The 25,843-nt window shown below is 39.8% G+C and overlaps 1 protein-coding gene across 2 annotated transcripts; it reads left to right on the top strand.

Moving 5' to 3' along the window:
* The first annotated feature begins 2,234 nt into the window (after positions 1 to 2,234).
* Positions 2,235 to 25,187, top strand: Eif4e (eukaryotic translation initiation factor 4E). 2 transcript variants are annotated; one of them, XM_048333454.1, is made up of 8 exons: positions 7,863 to 8,017; positions 8,136 to 8,172; positions 16,297 to 16,403; positions 19,185 to 19,280; positions 20,757 to 20,820; positions 21,265 to 21,378; positions 22,280 to 22,419; positions 24,118 to 25,187. In XM_048333454.1, exons 1-8 carry the CDS (start codon positions 7,974 to 7,976, stop codon positions 24,230 to 24,232), a joined length of 717 nt encoding a protein of 238 aa, XP_048189411.1. In that variant the 5' UTR covers positions 7,863 to 7,973; the 3' UTR covers positions 24,233 to 25,187. The 2 variants fall into 2 exon arrangements, with proteins under 2 accessions (XP_048189412.1, XP_048189411.1); XM_048333455.1 differs by lacking the exons at positions 7,863 to 8,017; positions 8,136 to 8,172 and adding an exon at positions 2,235 to 2,285.
* The last annotated feature ends 656 nt before the right edge of the window (positions 25,188 to 25,843 follow it).

Consider the following 25,843-nt stretch of genomic DNA (forward strand, 5'->3'; position numbering starts at 1 on the left):
TAGCAATAACAGTAATAGGGCATAAAGTACAAGTACCAAGTTAAAAAAAGCTAATAAGGTTGAAAATGTATGTTAAGTCGAGATTTAGATCATATCTAGTTACTATCAACTTTGCAATATAAAGGATCACTTACTTTATATGCAAGTTCCTATCATCTGCCTCAATATCTACATTTAAAAACCTCTCATTAGTGTACATTAATTGTATCACTTTCTTATCCCTTTCCTCCTCTTAGACCATTTTTATGGGTTTGATTATTCCATTTTCATATAGTTCTGGGAAACTGAACTGAGAATCTCCAGCTTGCCATCTAGTTGTTTTGCTCTGTGAAGTAGCTGCCTCTGGAAAATAAGATCTATTAGGTTCTCTCTTTGTAGAAGTTAAGCAGCTATCACTTTTAACCAGCAGAAAAATATCAAAATCACCAGTTTATAACTTTGGACAGTGTAACAATTTCTCTAAGTAGAAATACATTTACCTATTTCTTAGAATTCCATCTACTTTAGAATCCACTGGGGCTACGGTGGCCAGATCAAAGCTTTCATTAACCACGTCTACCACCCTGGTCAACCAAAACACACCAACAGGCACAATGATGTGTTAGTCAACCCAAGCCTTCATTATGTACTCAATAATAGCTATGACACAGCTCTGGACATCAGCACCAGCATTAAGGCCCAGGCAGCCTGCTCATACAGTTTCCAGGTGTTAACATTCTTAGGAAGCGTGGGAAATAGCTCTGAGTTTGGATCTTCCTTATGAGAGCTTTATGGTAGCAATCTGCCAGATCGCTTCATCTCTGCTGTATTAATAACCAGACGGTGCAGAACAACACTGCCTTAAGAAATGACAGCCTAAGGAAAGAAAATATAGCATGCCGGTGTGAATACTGTGAAGAATATATTATAATTTTTTACAGCCTCTGTTGAAGGTAGCTACAGTTGTCAAGAAAAAAAAAAAAACAGCCTTGAGACTTTAAATTGCACTGATGTCCACCACAATGTAGCAAAGCAAACAAAATGACCCTTAAAAACATTGTTGGGGGGTGAGAGGGTGAGCCCAACCCCCATCAGCTGGGACGCCGCTGATGCATTGGAAGGCACGCGATTGCTTATTATGAAGCATTTCGAGTCCGATGCTCTTTCAAAGCAGGTTACAGTCATTTACCCCAGCACACCACCCTTGTGAGGTAAGTGTATAATCACCTCTGGTTCATAAATGAAAAGGCTGAGGCACCGAGTGATGAAGTCACTGGCCTCAGGAGCATGAGTCAACGCGGAGTCACAGTTGACCCGGCCTAACGCCCCCGGACCGTCAGTCCCGGGGCTGAGTCAGCGGAGCCCGGCGTGGCTTCCCGGGCTGGCACCTGGACGGAGGCTATTTCCGTTCACGTTACAGCAGAAACCTGGAACCGATCGGACCGAACTTCCAAAATAAGCGTGACTTCCAGCAGGAACCACCCTTGAGGTCTTAAAAAAAAAAGTCTCCAGAATCTGGAACCGGAAAAGCCGCCGGCCGGGCGCCCTCCCCGTCCCGCCGCGGCCAGTGGGTTCAGCGGGCGGTGTCGCCCAGCCCCGCGGGCAGCGATGGCACCCAGCGGCCGCCCGCGCTAGCGGAGCCCGGGGGGACCGGGGCGGAGGGCCGCGTGCGGGGCGCGTGCACCACACCCTCCAGCGCCGCCACCTTCCGAAAGTAAAAGAGAAAACAAACAAATAAAAGAAAAAAGAGGGAAAATGGTGGGAGGCGAAAAGAACACGAAATAAACGCACACGCCGCCGGCCCGAAGACCTCCGCTAAGCCAATGAAGCCTCCCTGTGCGTGCTGAGCTTGCAGTTCCCGACCTTTCGTGGGGGGAAGATGGGGGGACGGGGCGACGGAGGGTACCCGAGGCATGCCCGGCCGTGAGAGCCGCCCCAGCTCGGCGGGCGGAAGAGCTAAGGATCGCACTCGGAGCCCCGCGGCTCCGAGACCCGCGCGCGCCACCCCCCGACGACCACGTGACCGGCCCTTTTTAAAAAAAAAAGAAAAAAAAACTTCTTGGCCTGAAAGGGAAGTGGGCGGGGGGGGGGGGAGATAAAAAGGAGAGACTCCACTTCCCAGAAGCCTCTCGTCCCCTCCCTACGCAGCCGCAATCTTGCGCAGGCGCCGCCAGGGCCAAACGGACACGTCGGTCACGTGGGCGGGAGCCGGCCAATCCGGTTTGAATCTCATTTTTTTCCTCTCACCCCCCCCTTCAGGAGCGGTTGTGCGATCAGATCGATCTAAGATGGCGACTGTGGAACCGGTGAGTATGGCCTGTGGCCCCCACCCCCAAGGGTCCCCGCGCTCCGTCCCCCTTCGGACCGGGCACCCCCGCGGGACGGCGTTCCCGGCGCGCACGCTACCTCTCGGCCAACCCCTCCCCCTCTTCTCGGGCCTGACCTTTCCGCGGGCAGCTCGGGGTGCCCGGAGGCTGCGGCGGCGGCGTGGAGCGCACACGTTCCGCCGGGGGCCGCGGAGCCGGGGCGCGGGGGGAGGGGGAGGGGCGGCGCCGCCGGCGGGGCCGCAGGGGTCTCCTGGGTGGAGGGTGGCGGCGGCTCGGGGCTCGGGCTTTGCGGATCGTCCTTCTCGGTGTGAGAACACGGGCCCGGCGGGGAGCAGGCACCGGGGTCGGCGAGGAGGGTGGGCAGCGAGCCGGCCTGGCTGGAGGTGGGAGCCCGGGGCAGCCACCCCTCCCCATCCTTTCCCCTCCCGCGCTCCGGCTCCGGCGCTCGGGTGCGGGCCGCGCGCGAGGCTTCCATAGACCGGTGGGCCGAGGAAGCCGGTGGGCGCGCGGTGCCGGAGGGTGGGTTCGGCGGGAGTGGAGCCGGAGCCGGGGCGCACGCGGAGCAGCTGCTTGGACCTCGCCAAGGGGAAGGCGAGAGGGGCGAGCGCATGTTACTCCAGCGCGCCCGAGAGTTGCCGGGGTTGGCGGCCGGGGAGGCGAGAAAGGTTTGAAGTGGAGGGGAAGGGAACTCCTGGGTCGCGTGGCGGAGCTTTCCGAGTTGGGTGGGGGTGGTGGTGATCCGGGGGCGGGCAGGCGGGATGGGGGATCACATTGTCCTCGCCCCTCCACGCTCGGGACTGGGCTGTCATGGAGGAGGGAAGGGGGAGGAGCGAGGCCTACCGATCGCTGCTGCGGGTCTGGTTGTCGGCTGGACCTGCTGCATTTCACACGCGCCTGCTCGCCTCCCATTCATTCATCCTTTCCGCGCAGTGCGCACGCCTGGGAGAATGTGAGCGGGAGTCCATCCAGCCTCTTCTGTGTCTTGATGGGCCCGTTTTTTAAGGCACGATTTATTGGAAATACAAACTTTTAAAGATTGCTCGTCCATTTATTTGACTTCCTTCCCTTTATTTTAAATCATGCTACCTTTTCCCCCTCTTGAGCCGTTTTGAACTTAAACTTCTCAGGCCAGAAACTTGGTAATTACTCCTAAGCAGAAGGTATTTTGTTACTTTGGGCTTAACCCCATTGGCTCAGTGAAACTTCTGTGGCTCTCTTCATTTTTGGAATGTCACAACTATGTGACAATATCTCAGATGCCCACTGGAACACTGTAGCAACCAGAATAGATTTGACACTCTGGGGCACAGTTCTAGATTTTTCATGCTAGGTGTGTATGTGTCTTCATTTCATGGGAGTTCTGATATTGATAATGGTTTACCAGTTTTGCTTTGACTTTTTTTGAGACTGAAAAAGTATTCCAGAACCTCTTACATAGACCACAAAATGACTTTTTAACAACTTTTTTTTTCCTTTTTTGGTTCAAAATGCACTTGTTTTCTGGAGTTGAGGGCATTTAAAAAAATGTTTGCTTAAACTTGGCACCAGTTTCCCACCAGTTATCTTCCTGGGAATGGTGCTAGCTTCAAAATTAAGGCTGCTAGTAATATTGACAGATAAATATTTGAAATGTAAGTTTTGAATTTCTGTGACAAGTTCTCGTGCCCACTGAATCTGTTTCTCCCCATTGTGCCAGTGTCAGGAAATAGCGTTACATATGGTGATAGAAAGAAGCAAAACTTCAAAGTCTAACCAATAATAATGTATTCTGTGAAGCATCAGTAACGTTTAGGTCCTTTGGGTTTTGCAAAGCCATATAGTTTTTAAAAAATATTTATTGTCAAAGTGATGTACAGAGAGGTCACAGGTCTTGGGTACATTTCTTGTACTGTTACCTCCCCCCCTCATTTCCCCCTCCCCCTAGCCATATAGTTTTGTTTTGACAACGGACTACAACTATAAAGTGATGAAGGGCTTGTACTTTAAGCCCCTGATATGTTTAGGACGCGTGCTAAGTGTTTTGCAGGATACAAAATTATACAAAATGTCATTCTCTATCTTGTTCATTGTAAAAATTACACAAAATATCAGTTGTCCAATATTGTGTTTAATTTTTAAAGTGTTTGAGCTTGTTTTAATTCAGGTTAAAAATTTGAGTTGTTGAGAAGTTTGAGAGAAAGTTAAGGGAAGAATTTTATTTCTGTACAGGTAACAAGGCAAAAAATTGAACATTAGGACAAACCAGTACTCTCCTTATCTTACTGGCTTTTGAATTGTCATTGGGTCAAAACTAGATACAACATTAGTCAGTGAATATAGCAAGGCCGTTTTCCTAGGGCCTGCCTGCAGTGGCTTGTGTTTCTTAGTAGCTTCATTTTTTTAAATTCGTAATTTAGAGAATAGTCCTATTAGTTTCTGTAATTCTCTATTTAGTAATTCTTTATTTAGTTTTATTCTGAATTGAACTTTTTTTTAACTTGTTCTTTTTTAAGTGAAGAGCTTAATTTTCATTTTAGTTCAACTGTTGCCATATAATTTAAATTGTTTTTACACCACTCTTGATGTGTGTGTGTGTGTGTGTGTGTGTGTGTGTGTGTGTGTGTGTACTGAAGCTTGAGGTCCTCAAAGTCTCACTTTTTCTCTTAATACTCTCTACCACTTGAGCTACACTTCCATTTCAGCTTTTTGCTGGTTAATAGTCTCTTGTACTGTTCTTCCTGGTCTGGCTTTGAACCTCAATCTCAGATCTCAGCCTCCTGAATATCTAGAATTGTAAAATTACAAAGTGTGAGCCACCAGCACCCAAGTCTTTCTTGAGTTTTTAAAGTGTGCATTAATTTCATAAATGAATCAGCTTAAATAGCCAGCAGGTCTAGTATTTCTTTTTCTATACTTAGAAACATGTTTGTATTACAAAGAATTTAAGGCTTGAAGTTAAATGTATTTGTTAACAAAAAGCTACACTGATAAGCAGACTCTACAGATCAGTATAGGCATTTTGTTTTTGTTTATTTGTTTTGGTTTTGTTGCCAGTCCTGGGGCATGGACTCAGGGCCTGAGCACTGTCCCTGGCTTCCTTTTGCTCAAGGCTCTACCACTTGAGTCACAGCGCCACTTCTGGCTTTTATCTATATATGTGGTGCTGAGGAATCGAACCCAGAGCTTCATGTATACAAGGTGAGCATTCTACCACTAGGCCACATTCCCAGCCCCAGGCATTTTGTTTTTAATGAAAGCCCATTGTATAAAGTTCATTACTAAATAAAGAAAATTTAGTTTTAGTATTCCAAATTTCACTTTATACTCTGAATATAATTACTTAGAAAAATGAAGTGTGCAAATGCAGTTTACTCTGAAATTTCAGTCATACACCGTGAGTATGGCTAATCTACTTTGAATGGAACATTGTGAACAAATAACATTTTTATGAAATAATTGTTTAATGTGTAGAATTAAGATTATAATAGAAGTTAATAACACTGTTGAACTTAATAAGGGACTTATGGAATAGTCCTGTGAATTACATTATTCTTGCCATAGAATTTCTAATTTTCCTTTGATCTTTTGCTAATGTGAATTGTACCATCCTTATCAGAGTTTTAAGAAGTGCAAATGAGTGTGGATAGTAGTCTCATTTTTATGTTTCTGTGACCACAAACACATTTCTTCTATGTAACTGAAAATGGAAATATGTTAAAGTGATTTTGATTTTTAAATGTGATTCAGAAGTGACATTGGTTAGTTATGAAAAACTACATAAAGCCAATGTCTAATCACTGTTGCACGCACACATATCTTCCAGGAAATTGACATAGCTGCATTTGACTGTCACTCTCACCATTAGCAAAAAAAGGCAAAGCCTATCACCTACAATCTCCAGATACCCCAGATATAGTATTTTAATCATAACCACGTTTCTGCAGAGTTTCTATTCATGTCTAGAGGGGAAAAAAAGGGTTGTTCTTGTCTCTAAAATCCTAATAGCCATTTAAAGGCTCTTTCAGAACCTAAAATGGTAGTCAGAGGTCCTCCCCCACCAGTTGAATGTGTGTGTGCTTATGCATATGCTCAAGTGTCTGTGCTGCCTGTGTACCTGTCCTGGAATTTGAACTCAGGGCCCAGGTCCTGTCCTTGAGCTTCTTTTGCTAAACGCTAGTATTCTACCACTTGAGCCAGAGCTCCACTTCTGCCTTTTTTGGGTAGTTTATTTGAGGTAAGAATCTCATGGACTTTCTTGCTTAGACTGACTTCAAACTTCAGTCCTCATATCTTAGTCTCCTGATTAGCTAGGATTACAGGCATGAGCTCACAGCCCCTGGCTTGTTTCCTTATTGTTATTATTTTTATAGCAGTCTTCATTTTGTTTCTTTTAGCTATTTAGTTTTGAAAAAAGTAAAAACAAGAAAACCCGTAGAGGGCTGGGAATATGGCCTAATGGCAAGAGTGCTTGCCTCATATACATGAAGCCCTGGATGGATTCGATTCCCCAGCACCACATATGTAGGAAATGGCCAGAAGTGACGCTGTGGCTCAAGTGGCAGAGTGCTAGCCTTGAGAAAACAAGCCAGGGACAGCGCTCAGGCCCTGAGTCTAAGCCCAGGACTGGCAAAAAAAAAAAAAAGAAAGAAAGAAAGAAAACCCGTAGATTATGTGTGAAGAAAGGTAGAAGTGCCACCATTGGAGAAGATAGTGGCAATACTGTCCTTCACCTCTAAGAGGATAATTTGAAGGAGTTTTGGTTCATAGTTAGGCTTAATTTATGGAATTTCTATTTTGGGGAATGGGTATAGGGTTTTGAACTCAGGACTGCAAGCATTCTACAGCTTGAGCCACATACTTCCAGCCTTTTTTGCTTTATTTTTCAGATAAAATCTCTTTCCCAGGGCCAGCCTAAGACCAGAATCCTACCTCCATGGAGCTCTGAGTTGCTGGGGTTTACAGGAATACACTACTAAGCATGGTCTCCAGCTTCTGGAATTTCTACTGGAGCTCCTCCTGGGGAAACTAGAATACTACAGTTATCTGACGGGGCTGGGCCTTGTGCATACTGGGCAAACAGTGCCTATGAATCCCAGCATGGTGGTTTTTTGTTTGCTTTTGTTTTTAAAGAAGGACAGAATAATCGATACCTAGTCATAATATTATCAGTGACATTGCTCTAGTCACATTTGCTTGAATCACATTGCTTTGATCTGGGCTGTGGAGTTAGACATTTTTTGAGACTGTTACAATTAAATGGTAGTATGCTCATAGTTTGGGCATAGAATTCTTTGGAAAATTGAAGTCGTTCTATTGTCAACTTATGTTATAGGTTGGTAAGTCTCAAATTTCTGATGTGTCTGTGCATGCATGCGTTGCATGCGTGCACGCATTGGTCCTGGGGCTTGAACTCGGCCTAGGCACTGTCAGTGAGCTTTTTTTGCTCACGGCTAGTGGCTCTACCACTTGAGCCATAGCTCCACTTTTGGCTTTTGAGTGGTTAAGTGGAGATAAGAGTCTTACAGACTTTTCTGCTTTCCAGGCTTTGAACCCTGATCCTCCGATCTTAGCCCCCTGAGTAGCTAGGATTATAGGCATGAGCTATAGGCTTATTCATTTCTGACTATCAGGTGATCCTTCATTCAAATATTTTCTCTTGCATGTAGGAATTCCACTATACCAGTGTCAATGTCAGGAAATGTTAGCCAACAGCGTTGCAGCCCACAAACCAAGTAATGTCCGTTATCTCTTTAATGGTTCCTAAAAGCTCTCTTAGGAAAGTGCTTACAGTCTTGGCAAAAGTGATATTTCTATTGTGTTTAATTTTTTTCTGTTTTTCTGTCTAGTCAGTTCCTTAAGGACTTTGATGATGGGGCAGAAGAAGAAGGCACAAAGTAAAATCTGTTCTCAACGGTCAGATTCATGTATTCCTCATGTTCTAGTCACCTGTTGACTTGGAGATGTGATCACCAACCTTTTTTTTTTCTTTTGGAGACAAACCCAGGGGGTAGATATTTGGGGCCAGAGCAGACATGGAGGTTACCTCATCAATAGTACACCTCAGTACATGACTAATGTGGAGGCTTAAAGTTAAGTGTAGTGGTATGGTAGATGTTGCTGGTATGGTACACGTGAAGGAAGTGCTATGATGGCCTTTTCAAAGCAGAGAGCCAAAAAGCTGGACTTTTTAAATATGGCAACTCAGGGAGTGGAATTGTGGCTCAAAGGGTAGAGTAGAAGGCTTGAGGGGGGGAAAAAAAGCCAAGTGAGCATGAAGCACTGAGTTCACCCAGTGCTAGCACTAGTCAGTCAACTCAGATCCATTAGTTCTGTCAGGTGCAGTGGTGGTTTTCTTTTCCTCTTGGGATTTTCTGTAATTATTGGCACTCTCCCCCAAAGTTATGTTTCTGCAAAAGTTTGTAGATATGTCTAGAGGGGAAAAAAAAGGATTGTTAACTCTAAAATACTGATCTCTAGAACCTGTAACTGTAGTTAGAAAAGTAAGAGTTCCCTTGTCAGTAAGGGTACTCAGGATGAAGAATTAAGTATCAAAGAATCTACTTGTATTAAGTTGATTTATTAAAGTTATTTGTATCTATAGAGTTTTTGTTTATGCTTTCCTGTATTTGTGATATACCTGTTAGGCATTTAGTATGCTGTCTAGCATAACAATATAAACACTGTAATAGTAGTAATAATTCTCAGAGTTTACTTTCTTCCCTTTACTCCTCCCTTCTTTTGCTTATACCTTTTTACTAACTAGCAGTGGCACGTACTGGCAAGGTAAGCAGGACTGATAAGCTTCAATCTGTGGAGCACAATAGAATAAATACAACTTAGCAAAATACTTTGCAGGTTATACTTCTAGAAGAATATCTTGGTTGGTAATCATGTAATTTATTTTGAGTGCATGAGCACTCATGTAATTATACTGAAACAAATACAGCTGGAACTAGGACATGTCATAGTGGTGGTCCTGGATTTCAATATAAAATACATGGAAGGCTTGTGCATACCCGTGTACATACATTTGGACGCTTCCTGGCTAGATAGATGCTATATCACTGAGCCATGCTTCCAACAGGACATCTTAACTTTCTGGAATTTAAGTTTCTCTGAAGAGTGAAGAAAATGGTTTCATGGGGTTGTTAGGATTAAATATACAAGTAGAGAGCACATTGCCTGAGTAGTGACTTCTTTAGTAAATGCTACCTATGAAGTGAAAGTGCAGTGTGAGAGTTGCTGTTGCTACTTTCAAAATCCTAAAGCACCATCTCTTTCTGTTCCTTACTTAACCTTTTTATTAAGCACAAAGTTAACCAAGACATTAGTAACTTGTTGAAGGAATTCCATCCACTTGATTTAATAACACTTTGCCTGCCTGCCTTCCTTTCTTCCTTCCTTCCTTCCTTCCTTTCTTCCTTTCTTCCTTTCTTTTTTTTTGCCAGTCATGGGGCTTGAATTCAGGGCCTGGGACTGTCCCTGAGCTTCTTTTGCTCAAGGCCAGCACTCTTACCATTTGAGCCACAGTGCCACTTCCAGTTTTCTGGTGGTTAATTGGAGATAAGAGTCTCAGGGACTTTGCTGCCTGGGCTGACTTTGAACTGCGATCCTCAGATCTCAACCTCCTGTAGGATTATAGGCGTGAGCCACCAGTTCCTAACACAAAGGAGTTTTGGGGAGATAGGGTCTTAAGGACTGGGCTAGATAGAAGAAGCTACTGAGCAAAGGATTGTCATTTAGAGAGCATGTCTCTAGCAGTTTAGGTTACTACTTCTCCAATGTTACTTAGATGTGAAAGTAACTCAACTTCTGTCCTTTTTGCATTTTTTACTTGTAAAATTGAAAGGAATAGCCCGACCTCCCTAGAGTTTGAAAATCTAGTTCAGTGTATCTCATTTGCTCATCCTTTCTCCCTTTCCAAGCTCTTAAATAGCATCTGATAGTACCAGTCCTAATCTCTAGATATGGCTAACAGTTTTGATCACTCTATGCCAGACTCATTTTTACCTTTCGTCATTCTCCTTCCCTTTCCCTAAATCCATGTATTGATTCATTGAGTCCCTGCTGTAATCTGAAGAGATAAAATGCTACCATCCTCATTTTAGGAGGAGGGAAGCATAGGAAAGTAGTTCACATGCTCACAGTTGCATGCACAACAGTGGTTGGTAGAATTGGGCTTCCAGCCGGATAACGTGTCTTGAGTGTGATCTGAACCCAGTGTAGTCTGGATGGCTCCAGTATCTGTCTTATGTATTGGTAAAAAATATTTTTTAAACAGGTACCAATCTATTAACTTGGAAAATAATAAATATGAAAAAAACTTACGAAATGGTCTGATTTTGACCAGTTTCAATAGTCCTGTAATGACTATTGAATAACTAAATGTTTACTTTCTATTTGATACTTTAACTTTCCTGCACAACTGGAGCTTGCTTCCAGTCAGTGTTAGTGCCAGGATTACTGCCTGCTCAGTGACCTTCATTTTTACCTACTTCAAATGAAGGACTAAATAATGTCTTCTAAACTGGGGGTGGGGAGATCCTGGACTTTTTATGAAAAAAATACTTGTGTAAAGGTAATGGAGTACACAAATGAATATCTTGAGGCAGAAGGCTAGTGTGTTTATTTCCAGAAGAAATATTTTATATGTACGCTTAGGTTGAGAGTTGGTGAGAAATTTGAGTGTTGAAAGCCATGGAAAAGCCCACCAAGATTTCTGAATTGGAGCAAAATAAATTTGAACATGGTAAAAGGGATGTAAAGTTTTGTTGAATTTATTAGAGAAGACGCCATTAGAAATTATTCTAGGTTCTGGGAAACAGTTTTGTAATTGTCTTACCAGATTACTATAAAGCCTGACTTAGTATGCTCATTTTCACAGAATGTGGTAAAAGTCCTAGTGTAGATTCTTTGCACAGACTGTTAGGTACAATCTTGCTGATCTTTCCTTCCCAGTCAGCTTCTCCTGTGTTCTCTGGCAGCCTGCCCTGGCCCTGGGATCACGAAATTATAATACTGAACATTTTGTTTGAACCTCATAAACTTAGCAGGTCTAGAACCAGACTTAATACTTAGCACTTAGACTGGTTGTCTTTTTTATTTCCTTACTTGCCATCAGTATCTAATTTCTTAGACTTGCTGGTTAATAGCCTTCACTGACCACAGAATGAAAAGTGCAGCCTGGTCTTGCCAACCTACCACTCTTTTTCACAACACCTCTTAGGGACCCTAGTACCATCTTCTAGATACAGCAGCCACCTTCCTTAGAGCTTTGCTCCTGCTGCTTATTCTGCCTGAAATGTGTTATGTAGTGGCTTTTCAAAGGCATGTCATCTTTTGGGTTGACCAAAATATGTTGTTAGCCTTTACTTGTTTGGAAATGTGATTTGTAAACCTAGAAATACTGGTAAAAACATGGGCATTAAAGACATACTTTCTAGTGAGGTTTGCTTATTGGAAGACCCACCAAGCTGAAAGAGTAGGTGTAGGGTTATAGTAGATCTTTATAGTAAAGTTTTGTTTTGTTTTTCTGGATGTGTTTGTGCATGCCTATAATCCCAGCTTACTCTGGAGGCAAAGATTTGTAATATTTAGGTCTAGGTTGGAGGCTAGCCCAGGGAAAAAGTAAGTGTGACGCTACTTCAGCTAAGAAGCTGGGGGTAGCTCATACCTGCGGGTTCAGCTGTTGCAGGCATATGTAAGAGTATCCTGGTCCAAGGCTAGTCCTGGCTTTTAATACTTTTCCCTACCTGGAAAAGTAAAGCAAAAAGGGTGGGAGGTGTGGCTCAGGTGGAAAAGTACCTGCCTAGTAAGAGTGGAGTCCTGGATTCAAACCTCAGTATCACACCCCTGAACAAAGAAAAAGGGTATGTATGTATGTATGTATGGTTTTTCTGGTTCCTAGGTTTGAATTTAGAGCCTCTTAGCTTGTTTGCCTTGCTTGCTCTGCTGGCCCACTATACTTAAGCCACATCCCAAGCCTATTCTGCTGGTTATTTTGGAGATTGTCGACAAGAGGACTTTTCCTGCCAGGACTGGCTTTGTGATCCCCCATATTGCAGCCACCTGAGTTGAGTAACTAGGATTATAGGCATGAGCCCCTGGTGCCTGTCTAGATTCAGTCAGCCCTTCCTTCTTCCCTCCCTCTCCCTCCACCCTCTCTCTCATTTTTGGTGGTATTCATGTTTGAATTCAGCTTCATGCTTGCTAGGCTAGCACTGTACCACTTAAGTAATATCTCCAACAAGTTTTGTTTTTAAACTGAATGTAAATTTAACACAGTTGCAGTGTCTTGGATTATAGGAAGCAACGTTCTGTAAAAATAAGTTTGTACCCTTAAAATGAACTTTGTCCTTAGAAATCATTTGGATTTTTTTTTTTTTTTTGCCAGTCCTGGGCCTTGAACTCAGGGGCCTGAGCACTGTCCCTGGCTTCTTTTTGCTCAAGGCTAGCACTCTGCCACTTGAGCCACAGTGCCACTTCTGGCGGTTTTCTATATATGTGGTGCTGGGGAATGTAACCCAAGGCTTCATGTATACAAGGCAAGCAAGCACTCTTGCCACTAGGCCATATTCTCAGCCCTAGAAATCAGTTTTTAGTTCCCATATAGATTTATAAGATAATCATACTTCCTTAAATGCTTCATGTCTTGCATAATTAAAACAATCTGAGACATTTTTTAAAGACACCTTTAGGGAATTTTAGGGACAGTTTTGTTGATAGAACATGTATCACATATCTCAGTTGTATCAGCCTCATTGTTCATCTAAAATACTTTATGTGTTTCAGCTAGAGAATTTTGATAAGGAGGTCCAACTTCCTGTTAATTTTACATGCAGTTTTTAAATGTAAATAGAAAATTAAAACAACAAATTGGGTATTTGTTATAGGAAGTTGAAGTTTATGCTTCAACTGATAAGTAACCTGAAAGCAGTTCTCTTAGGGTTCTTTTAAAAATAAAGTGCATTTCTTTGTTCTGACTTGGCATTGCTCCATAATTATTCATCACTTTTTGATTGAAAAACATAATACATCATGACATTTGTTCTGGACATTGTTTCTCAATCTCTCTAGTGTCATAGATTTAAAAGGTGTGAGGCATTCCGCAAAGAACAGGACCATTCCCATAGAACCAGCCTGAAAGAGTTTTGTTGTTCTTTAGAGGGGTGCAGCGGGAAGTGTCCATGTTACCCAGGATGGCTTTAGCTCAAGATCTTGCAGAGTGCTGGCTTTTGCAGCATGCACTATCAGGCCTGCCTGGCCTAACCCAAAAGTGGATATTATATTTTTGTTTTATCTCATTTAAGTAATAAAGTGTTTGATTTGAAAAGTTAAGAACCTCTCATTCATCCCCATTCCACACCTGCTTCTAAAAACGTTTTCAGCAGGCTTCATTGTTCTATGTGCATACATGCATGGGCATCCTTATTCACTCTCTTTGTTAGCCATCCCTCCCCCTGGTGCCCACTGCCCCATCCCAGCATTTTTCTTTGTTGTCATTTCTCTGTGTGTGTGTGTGTGTGTGTGTGTGTGTGTGTGTGTGTAAGAGTGTGTGTGTGAATTGATTGTACCAAGGGGTTTCATTATGGCATTTCAGAGTTGTATTTTTGGAAGCTGTTTTTCCTTCAGATCAGATTCTAAGATGAATTTTTTTTCTTTCAGCACTTAGATGTGACTCCTTCCTTCCTTCCTTCTCCCTTCCTCCTTCTCTTCCTCTCTCCCTCCTCCGTCCTCCCACAGCCCCCCAGTCCTGGGGCTTGAACTCTGGGCCTGGGCACTGTTGCTAGTGCTCCACCACTTTAGCCACAGCATCCCTTCCAGTTTTCTGGTGGTTCATTGGAAATAAGAATCTCATGGACTTTGCTGCCTAGGCTGGCTTTTTTGAACCATGCTGGCTTTGAACCGTGATCCTCAGATCTTCTTGTGTAGCTAGGATTATAACCCGCCTCTTGCTTCAATTTTTGTGACTTTTTTTTAACCTGAGTTCATAAGTCTTCATAATGCTGAGCTCACCAGTCTCAGGCCTTCAGCTTACCAAGGCCTTGAGAATACTGTAGAGAACACATACTGTAGTTGACAGTTTGGCAGTCTTTATTTGATCTTTAAAAAAATTTGGTTCTATCTTCATCCTCTCATATTAATCTTAATTTTTAAGTCTGTCATTATCTAAATCATCTCTAGGTGTCATGATCTATTCATCATTAAATCACTTAAACTTACTTGTATGCCTTGTAATGTTTGATTGATTGCCAGATATTGCAATTAGTATAGAAGTCCAAGATTATATTGCCTTCTGAGGAGTACAGTTTGATTTTTTTTTTTTTTTAGCAGCAGTTAATTTTATAGGTGAATTTGTTTGGTTCTGTCAAGGCTTGTTGTTAGATTTAATTTGTTTCAGTTTTGCCTTACTAGTGGCATTCTTACTTCTAAATCATGATGTGTGTTTTCTTTGCTTATTATCTGTAAGGGTTCTCATCCCCACCCTTTCCCCCAACTGAGTCTGAATTCAGTTTCCCTAATACTCTGCACACTTATGAAGCTTTGGGTCAGGTATTCGCCACTCATCCACCCAGAATTATGCTCTAAACAGCCCAGCTTATGACTGTACCTGTGAGGGACTTCTACTAGATTCGGGGGTTTCACTCCCTTTTTAAGTTTTAGTGGTGATTTAGTATGCAGGGTTGATTTAGTATGCAGGAAATGGGAGTTAAAGACTAGCTGGGAACCCACTTCTCCATAGCTCATTTTTGTCTCCTATCTTGTCTGCTAAGGTCCAGCTGCCACTGCATTTTTGTTTCATTTATCTGTTGAGGCTCTTGTACTGTCTGGGCAGCATAGTTAATTTCAAGCTACTGAGATAGAAACTGATCTTCAGTAATTACCTGTTTAAAGACTGAAATGGACTTAATGAGAATATGCTGGTAAAAATTATCTTTTTTTTTTAACCATGGGTGGTTTTTTTTGTAAATTTTAGAGCCTTTGTATTAAGCATAGTGGCTGTTAGTAAATACAAATGAAACAACGTCAAAAAATAGCTTCTACTCTGAGTGATTTGATGAACTAAATGAAGAGTTCCTTTACATGTCATGTTAAGAAAATCCTCTAAAATCCCTGTATTACTTGTCTGGCTTGGGCCCTTGCAGCGCTTATGTATCGGATTTATCTATCTTGCTACGTTAACACAAGTCTCTGACTGCTGTTTGGTTGTTCGGAGTATAAATCTGATACCCTGGCTCAGTTGTAGAGTACACAGGCGTCAGGTTTGTACTGTGTACAGTTAAGCCAGTAGAAAAGAGTTAAAAAGTGAAAACTCTGATACCAAACAGTTATAATAATGTTTTCTTACTACCTCTTAGCTTTTCTTTGGGCTTCTGCTCCTTTTTTGATACCAATTTATACTAGAGAAGCAATATTGAGGAAAGTGGTGATCTTAAAAGTTTAGGTGATAATATTAATAGCCTAAGAGTTTTAAGTTCAAACCAATGTATACTTTGTTTTATGGCCTATTTATTGAAGGTTTCAAGTTGCCATAGGTAAACAGTAGGGCATGAAGGACTTTACAAAACTTTTTTTCCCCTTTCATTATTCAATATAGTTTTATATTTTGAAGGTTTAAATCCTATCCCAGCAGTTACATGCTTTATTTGTTTTTGTGGTGCCGATGATTGAACTCAGTCTTTCGATTGAATGCTAGACAGATGCTCCACCAATGAACCACGTCTCTAAGCCCTTAATATTTGGTGATATGTTAAGAACGATGGTTGATTCTTCCAAACTTAGTTGTATAATCTTTCAGTCTTTATTTTAAAGTGTTAAAATGAGAAAATAGCTATATTTTTTCTAGCTCACATTTTGAAATTTAGAAACCATTTTGTTTTTAATGAAGAGATTAGTATGAAGAGCTTGTTTTGTAAGTACTTAATAGTATCAGCATCACTGGCTCGTTTATTTAGAGCATTGCTATCCTGGTAGATCAAGAATTTTAAGGTGTTTTCTTGTTTCCCACTAGGAAACCACTCCTACTCCTAATCCCCCACCTACAGAAGAGGAGAAAACAGAATCTAATCAGGAGGTTGCTAACCCAGAACACTATATTAAACATCCTCTACAGAACAGGTAAGCTTTTTGACTTTCGATAGTTAACTAGAGAATAAGAGTCTCACCGACTATCCTTCCCTGGGCTGGCTTTGAACTGTGACCTTAAGGTCTCAGCCTCCTGAGTAGATAGGATTGCTGGCATGAGCCACTGGCACCTGACTGTAGCTCCTTTATTATAGTTACATCTGCATTCAGTTTATGGAGATAAGTTATTTCATTGAAAGTACAAGAAGAAAATATGGCATCCATTGCCTGGTTTGGAAAAGGGAGGATAATTTTTAAATTATTGTAATCACTCTTCTTTGATACTAGATTTTCTATATTTGCAACATGGAATCTGAAACCATAATCTAGAATCCTACTCTGTTACATTTAAATACAGTGGGTTTTTTTTAATACAGTGGGGTTTTTTTAGGGGAAGAGAGGGTGGGATTTAGAATAGGTCTTTTATCTATATATGAATTTGTAATATACAGTGGTTCAGCAAGTAATGAAAATCTTTTAAACATTGTCACTATGTGTGTGTCAAACACTAATAATTCATTAATAGTAGGTCTAAACTTACCAGAAATGTCTTTAATTTTTTAAAGAAAATTGTCAGGCTTGCAACAGTAGAAGAAAGCTTTCCAAAATCATGATTTTTATCCTGAGAGCTCATGTGTTAAGCAGTAGGCCTCTTCTATTTTTCAAGAAAAAAATCTTGCTTTATCATTGATAGTGATGAAAAATAATAGGTAGCTTTCTTTAGTTGCCTAAGCATTTTATTTTGTTAAGCTATAGTAGAAGTGTTTCAATGCAGATTGTGAAAAGGTTTTGTAAACAGATGGAAATTTTAATAAGACTGATTTTTATAGGATTGGTTCAGCACCTCTGAAGATGCTCAAGTCCTTTATATAAAATGGCAAGTTTGTACATTCTATTATATATTTAGATTATTATAATACATAATACAAAGTAAACACTATATAAACAAATACTTGTTATACAGTCTTGTTTAGGAGATAAAAAGTTGGATGATACAGCATAAGTTTTTCTTTTGTTTTGATATTTCCCCTTTGGGGTTGGTCTAATCGCAGGATGCAGAACCTGAGGATTTGGAACCCACGATACCCAAGGGGTAATTGTATTGTATTTCAGAGAATACTGAATTTAATTCATCTAAAGGTGAATGAATCATCATGAATTAGGTTATGAGAGAAACTATGAAGCATATAATAAATATAAAGCTATACCTATATTATGTATTATTTGGGAAGAAGACTTTTAAGCAGATATATATACATGTAAATAACAATTATGTGAATTATTTCTAAATATGTCTGTACAATGTTCCTCAGTCCTTTTTATTTTTCCTGTTATATGCTTCAGTAACTACAGGATCACGTTTACTGCTTTCCCCCCTTCCTTGTATTCTCATTTCTTCTCTGACTGATAGCTGTTTGCTTCTTTCAAAAGTGAGCCTTACTCATCATATTCCCTTATGGTTGTTTCCGCTTCGTTTTCTTAACTGTACCTGCTTGTGTTTATGATAAAACCCAGCATGCCACAGTTGCCTCTGCATTTCTGTAATTCCCTTGAGTTAGTTTCTGGATCCTTAGAGCTTCCTAGCGAGGTATAGCAGGGGATCTTGTGTAGTCTTTCAAAAATAAAATAAAAGATGTATCTTACTATATGAAGCCCACTCCTTGAACTCAGCAATCCTTGTCTTAGCCTCCCAAGTACTACTAACTGGGATTACAGGTGTATGCTATTATACCCAGTCTTAGGTCTTTGTTAGTTTGCTTGCTTTTAATTTCAGCACTGAGCATCAAACCCCTCACAGTCTAGCTGCAGAGCATGCCCCCAGACAAAATGTGTATGTTTTCAATGAAAAATATAAACTGTCACTGTAATAGGAACTACCATTATAAATTATTTTCCTAGGTGTTTATGGTAAAATACACATCAAAATGACCTTCATAGCCATTTAAAGAACTTAGTTTAGTAATATGAAAATATATTCACAAGGAGGCTTGAGTGGCTCATACCTGTAATCTTAGCTACTCAGGAGGCTGAGGTGAAGATGAAAGTTCAGGCCACCACAGGCAGGTAAATCTAATAGATTCTTTTTTTTCTCACCAGTCCTGGGGCTTGAACTCAGGGCCTGGGCACTGTCCCTGAGCTTCTTTTTCCAAGGCTAGCACTCTATCTCTTGAGCCACAGCACCCAGGGCTTCATGCACACTAGGCAAGCACTCTACCAGTAAGCCACATTCCCAGCCCACTCTAATAGATTCTTAATTCCAGTTCACTAGCAAAAACCTGGAACTAGAGATGTGGCTCAAGTGATAGAGCACCAACTCTGAGGTTAAGCCCAGTACTAGCAAACACAAGAAAAGGTACATTTACATTGTTATGTAATCGTCTCCCAAATCTTTCGCACTCATCCACTCATCAGTTTTATAACTTCTGTCCCCCCCGTCCAGTCTCAGGCAATCACCCTTCTCTTTGTCTTTTTGAATGTAACTACCATAGATGTTTCATATAAATGGAATCCGAGTATTTGTCTTTTTTGTAACTGGCTTGTTTCACTTACCATAATGTCCATGGGCTTCATCCATGTTGCATCCGGTGTCAGGAGTTTCTTCCTTGTTAAGGCTGATTAATGTTCTTTGTTGATACTGAGGTTTTTTTCATCTATTCATCTGATGCTGAACTCATGGGTTTGTTTCCACCTTTATTATTCAGTGAATAATACTGCTGTGAAAGTGGGTATACAGCTACCTTTTAAGAAAATGTTTTCATTACCTTTTATTTTTAGATGGGCACTGTGGTTTTTTAAAAATGATAAAAGCAAAACTTGGCAAGCAAACCTTCGACTGATCTCTAAGTTTGATACTGTTGAAGATTTTTGGGCGTAAGTAACTATTTTTTGGATATGCGTGTGTGTTTTAGTTGCATAGGTTACTGTATTAAGTGAAACTCAAAATGAAGAGTGAGGTGAAGTTAATAGCGATTTATAGAACATTCATGACAGTTTTAGAAAGTTTGAAGCTCAGTAGGCATTGCTTGGTATACAGAAGGCCCTTGACCCAGCACTGGGCTTAAAAAAAACAACAGAAAAGAATGCTTCAATCTGCATTCTTTAGGCCTGAGTATTCTCTGTTATTTGTCATGGCCCTAGAACTTTAGACAACGAGATGGAATTTCTTCCCTTTGGTGGTTGCCTAGATACATTTGCCCCATAAGGGTATTGCAAAGCCAAGATAAACGTACACTTTTCATTACAATACCTAGCATTTCCTGTGCTAAGGATTTTGAGACAGCAAAGGCTGGAGTAAGCAAAATACCGGAGAATGTCAAATAACAGTATTTGTGATGGGAGTTATTTCATTATATGATGTGATAAACTTTTGGAAGAAAAATTGGAAGTATTTTTGAGACATTTCCAGCTTTGCAAAAATTTCAAATCATAAACTCTGTGGCTTCAAAATGCAATTTAAAATTAAGTCTCAGAAAAAAGTATTTTTCTTGACAGTCTCACTTAGTAGGTCATCCTTGAGCTGGAGAGCCTCTTGCCTTAGTATCAGTGTGCCAAGTGCTAGGATTCTCAGCATGTGTCACTACACCCAGTTAAAGAGTTTTTGTATTGAATCACTAAAAACAGGTGTGTATGTGTATATATATATATATATGAATATACATATATATTCAAATTTCCTGGTGTATTTACTGTGCTAACAAGTTGTCTGTTTTACTCTTAGATACCTACCTCTAAGGATAATAATGTTTACTATTTCAGTTTAATCTTGATAGTCAAGTAGTATTTTCCCTCCTTGATCTGATGTTTGCAAACTAAACTAATCATTAGTCTCATTCTTTTCTTAAAAGCAACCTTACTTTATGCATTGAGGTAAATGTATCAAAGTATATTTTTGTCAAAAAAGATAATTAAAAATAGTTTTGGAGCCATGCACTGGTGGGCTCACACCTACCTATTGTCCTAGCTACTCAAGAGGCTGAGCTCTGAGGATTGCAGGTGATAGCTAGCCCAATTAGGAATGACCTTGAGATCTTATCTCCAGCTAAGCACCAACAAAGCTGGAAGTGGACTTGTGGCTCAAGTAGCATTAAGTAAAGAAAAAGCTCAAGGCGCTCCAAGTTCAAGCACCAGGACTGGCACAATATATATGTATATGTTTCTCCCCAAGGTAGATTTTTATTATAAATTCTTATAAGCATGTTATTCATTATGATCTATTTTGTCCATTTCAGAATTAACTGTTGATAGTCAATGATTATACTTGCTGTATTTTCTAAGTGTATGTATGTGAGCACCTAAACTATGTAACATATTATGGTTTTAATTGGCCTTTTTTTTTTTTTTACTTAGTCTGTACAACCATATCCAGTTGTCCAGTAATTTAATGCCTGGATGTGACTACTCACTTTTTAAGGTATGCTATTGGTGATTTTGTGTATTTGTTAGAAGACTAAGGTGTTAAAATACTTAAGAGCTCTTACCACAACTTAGATTAATATGTGTAATAATGCATAAGATAACTAAATTGCCTTAACTATGCTGTGGTATGATGGGCTATAGTATAATAAATCACAAAAGTTGACAGAGTATTTTGTGAGGACATTGTGAGATTTGTTTTTTATAATGGCTTTGACTGTCAGATATTCATAACCTGAAGTACAGAGATGCATGAGATATTTGCAAATGGGCTTTTCAGGTAGTGGGAGTAGGGCATTAATTAGCTCTACAGTTACTTGATTTCTGCTTGTATTTGGTAGATTCAGGGATGTCTGTGCCTCCTAAGAGATATCTAATCATCCAACTTGAGTGAGAACTAATACTAAAACTAATGTCTAATACTGTTGTATTCTCTCTGTAGGATGGTATTGAGCCTATGTGGGAAGATGAGAAAAATAAACGGGGAGGACGATGGCTAATTACATTGACCAAACAGCAGAGACGAAGTGACCTCGATCGCTTTTGGCTAGAGACAGTAAGGTTTTTAACATTATATAATTGCTGTAGAATATTGACGCTTGAGGTACATTATATTTTAATTTGTTAAAGTTACTGACTTTTTTTTAGTGCTAAGAATTGAGCCCAGAGTCCTGTATATGCTAGGCAAGTAAGTCCTCTACCACTGAGCTACAAAGCCACATCTCCAACCCTTGCTTTCTTGACATGGGGCCCTATTACCATGTTCTAGGCAGCCTTTGGTACTCCCTTCATCTGCGGAGTGCTAGGATTACAGTCATGGGCTACCAAGCCTGACAAATGGTTGGTTATCTTTGTCATGTGAATCTTATATACTTTAGTGAAACATTCTGTAGTATCACAAGTTAGGTAATAAGTGATTTTGATTTATCTTCCAACTTCCACAGTTATTATGCATGATTTAAGTTTTGTGTGTCCTTTGTTGTTTTGTGGTGTTTTTTATATCAGAGCAGCAACCAGTAAAATGTGGTAACTTTGAACTTAGCTTTAGTAAGGTACATTAAACAGGAAAGAATGGGCATTTATCTGTAGGCAGAGGCCACATTCAAGCTTTTAGGAAACAGAGTTCAGGATCCAAGACTCTGTCTTTTTAAAAGATTTTGGAAATATTGCAATTTTAAATCAAATCTGCAGGCACTCTGCTACTTGAGCCACACCTCCAATTTTTGTTGTTTGATTTTTGCTTTGTTTTTCAGATAGCCTTGAACTTCCATTTGGGTCTTTATGTCAGTTGCCCAATTTGCCAAGAAAATTAGATCTTCTTTAAAAAGCCAAGGCCAGAAATATATACGTAAACAAATGTAGGCACTTTTAAAAGTCAGCTATTGATTTCAAAGCTGATCTTTTGAAAGTGTACAAACACTATAATGTATTGAATGCAATTTGGAATTCTTTTAAAGCTGCTGTGCCTTATTGGAGAATCTTTCGATGACTACAGTGATGATGTTTGTGGAGCTGTTGTTAACGTTAGAGCTAAAGGCGATAAGATAGCAATATGGACTACTGAATGTGAAAACAGAGAGGCTGTTACACACATAGGGTAAGTTCACTCTGCCTGATCTTTTGGCAGTATAACTGAGAAATCGTTCTTTTACAGATAAAAGCACTTGGGTTTGTAAGTAAGTATTGTCTTTGTATTTCCATGAATGCTTTTATACTTTGTTTGGAATCCTATTGGTGTTCAATGTGTTACTCATAGGGTTTTGTTTTTTTTTTTTCCATTTCTTCAAAATCTCTTTTTCTTGGCAAAGAAGTACATGATCACTAGAGCACTCTTACTTCAGCACTGCATTTATTCATTTACTAAATGAAAAAATAGTTTTGCCTAAAGTGTTAAGAAAACATGCTACTTTGAAAAGGACAAATGGATAAAATTCCTAACAATTTAGTATTAGTATATTTACCTGTGTGTTTTCACCATGCATGTACACTATAGACAACTTCCATTGAAATTTAAGTAATACAGCTTGGGTTTTGTCTAAGATTTGCATCATGTGTATGATTTTCTCCTTTTTTTTTTTTTGAGTAGAGTATTCCTCAGCCTTCCAATGAACCGTATTCTCTTTAATTTTATACTTTTGTGTCTTAGTGACCTTTTTTGCCAGTCTTGGAACTTGAACTCAGGTCCTAAGCACTGTTCCTGGCTTTGCTCAAGGCTAGCACTCTACATCTTGAGCCAAATGCCACTTCTGGCTTTTTCTGTTGGTGTGTTGCTGAGGAATCGAACCCAGGGCTTCATGCATGCTAGGCAAGTACTCTACCACTAAGCCACATTCCCAGCCCCCTAATGACTTCTTTTTTGGCCAGTCCTGGGGCTTGGACTCAGGGCCTAAGCACTGTTCTTGGCTTCTTTTTTGCTCAAGGCTAGCACTCCACTTCTTGAGCCACAGCACCATTTCTGGCCTTTTCTATTTATGTGGGGCTGAGGAATCGAACCCAGGGCTTTATGTATGCGAGGCAAGCACTCTACCGCTAAGCCATATTCCCAGCTTCCCCTAATGACTTTTGAAGGGGGCATTTCTTTAATATTGCTGGTGAGATTAGATCCTCCTGTTTATACAGTATCACAGCCCTTACTCATAGCCTTTACTTGTAATCCTAATCAGCACTTAGTCACATTTTGTTTCTAATCATGTCTTAAAATTTTGATGGCAAAGTTAGTGTGTAAGGCAGAAAATTATGTGTATTCTAAAGTATTTGGAAAATACTGAATTTGCCTCCAATTATTCGGTTTTTGTATGTGTGATCTCATCAGTAGTAGATATGGTAAATGTAATTTGTAGTGATAAACAGCATTTACTAGAGTTCATATAAAAATATTACAACACTTTACTCATGCATTTATTTCTTTTTTGATGCAAAGTCTTGGCTGTGGAGCCCAAGCAAACTCATGTACCATTACACGTGGCTTATTTAGAAAATTTTAGATCAAAGAATGAAAGTAGACAGCTACATGCTACTTGGTTATTTTTTCCCAGCTGAACTATAAATGCCATGAGGGACTTGATCCTACTTTTAACTCTCTCTCTCCCTCTCTCCCTCTCTCTCTCTCTCTCTCTCTCTCTCACACACACACACACACACACACACACACACACACACACGGCTCTTAGCCAAGTTTGTCAAAATAGAGAAAATTTTGCTAAAAGGAAATGGATTTACATTTTATTCTTGTGTATACATAATTTTTATATAAAGACACAGTTGAATTAATGTTCACTTTTTCTTTGTCTTCTAGGAGGGTATACAAGGAAAGGTTAGGACTTCCTCCAAAGATAGTGATTGGTTATCAGTCCCATGCAGACACAGCTACTAAGAGCGGCTCCACCACTAAAAATAGGTTTGTTGTTTAAGAAGACACCTTCTGAGTGTTCTCATAGGAGACTGCGTCAAGCAATCGAGATTGGGAGCTGAACCAAAGCCTCATCAAAGCAGAGTGGACTGCATTTAAATTTGATTCCATCTAAATGTTACTAAGATATAAGAGAAGTCTCATTCGCCTTTGTCTTGTACTTCTGTGTTCATTTTTTTAAAACTTTTGCTAGAGTGTCCACTATATCAATCAAAGAATTATAGTACACATCATCCCCAGAATCTATAAATGTGTTCCTGGCTCACTCTGTAAAAGCCTAGTAGAATTACCATTACAAACACATTTGCCCATCCACAATACTCAAAAAGAACTTGCATTTCTATACCTTACTAGGAAAAAATCTGTTTATGTTCCATTTTATGCAGGAGCATATTTTGCTGGTTTGAAAGAATATGATGCATACAGTTTTCTAGCGATTTTCTTTGTTTCTTTTTACAGCAGTATCTTTGCTGTACTCTTGCTGATGGCTGCTAGATTTTAATTTATTTGTTTCCCTACTTGATAACATTAGTGATTCTGATTTCAGTTTTTCATTTGTTTTGCTTTTGTTTTTTCTCATGTAACATTGGTGAAGGATCCAGGAATATGACACAAAGGTGGAATAAACATTAATTTTGTGCATTCTTTGGTAACTTTTTTGTTTTTTGTAACTACAAAGCTTTGCTTCAAGTTTATGCATTTTATTCAAATCAGTGATCTATGTTTATGTGATTTCCTAAACATAATTGTGGATTCTAAAAAATGTAACATCATAATTACATTCCTAACTAGAATTAGTATGTCTGTTTTTGTACCTTTATGCTGTATTTTAACACTTTGTATTACTTAGGTTATTTTGCTTTGGTTAAAAATGGCTCAAGTAGAGAAGCGGTCCCATTCTTACTAAGACAGTGTACAAAACTGTAAATAAAATGTGTACAGTCAATTGTCTTTTAGACAAGTAGATTTGTCCTTTTATTTCTACATCTCTATAGAAGGAATTTGTACTTGTTATTGCAAGGCAGTCTCAATTGTGTCTTCTCTTGTAGTGTCTTCCATATGAACAGCATAAGTGTGGAGCACTAGTTTGATTATTATGTTTATTACAATTTTAATAAATTGCATAGGTAGTATCATATATATGGAATTAAACTGATGTGGCTATCTTTTTTTTTTATAATCAAGTAAGGCACATCCTCCCATCCTAGGTAAATAGTGTACTTTCAGTATGTTAAAATTCATGAGAATTGGGATTTTGGTGCATCACCATTTGATAGAAACCGTGGTTGTACAAGTTGGTTGCTGAATTAAGATATTCTTACATTACATAAGGGTCAGAATCTAGCATAGAGAATAAAGTACAGGTGGTGGGGGCATATGCATTAAGAATTTTATTAGTGTTGCTATCTAAATAGAATGTAATAAACGAGTATTAACACATATTTATATTGGTCAATTGTTGTAGTATGGTTTTCTGTACACTTGAAAACTTGATCTACTCTTTGTTGGTATCATTTGAAAGCAACTTGAAAATATTTTGTTGATAATACGTACTTGTATATATAGTTCAGATCTTGTGAAATGAAATATGGCTATTGTAGACAAAGGGTAA

The sequence above is a fragment of the Perognathus longimembris genome, chromosome 24 (genome assembly GCF_023159225.1).
Source record: "Perognathus longimembris pacificus isolate PPM17 chromosome 24, ASM2315922v1, whole genome shotgun sequence".
NCBI lineage: Eukaryota > Metazoa > Chordata > Mammalia > Rodentia > Heteromyidae > Perognathus > Perognathus longimembris.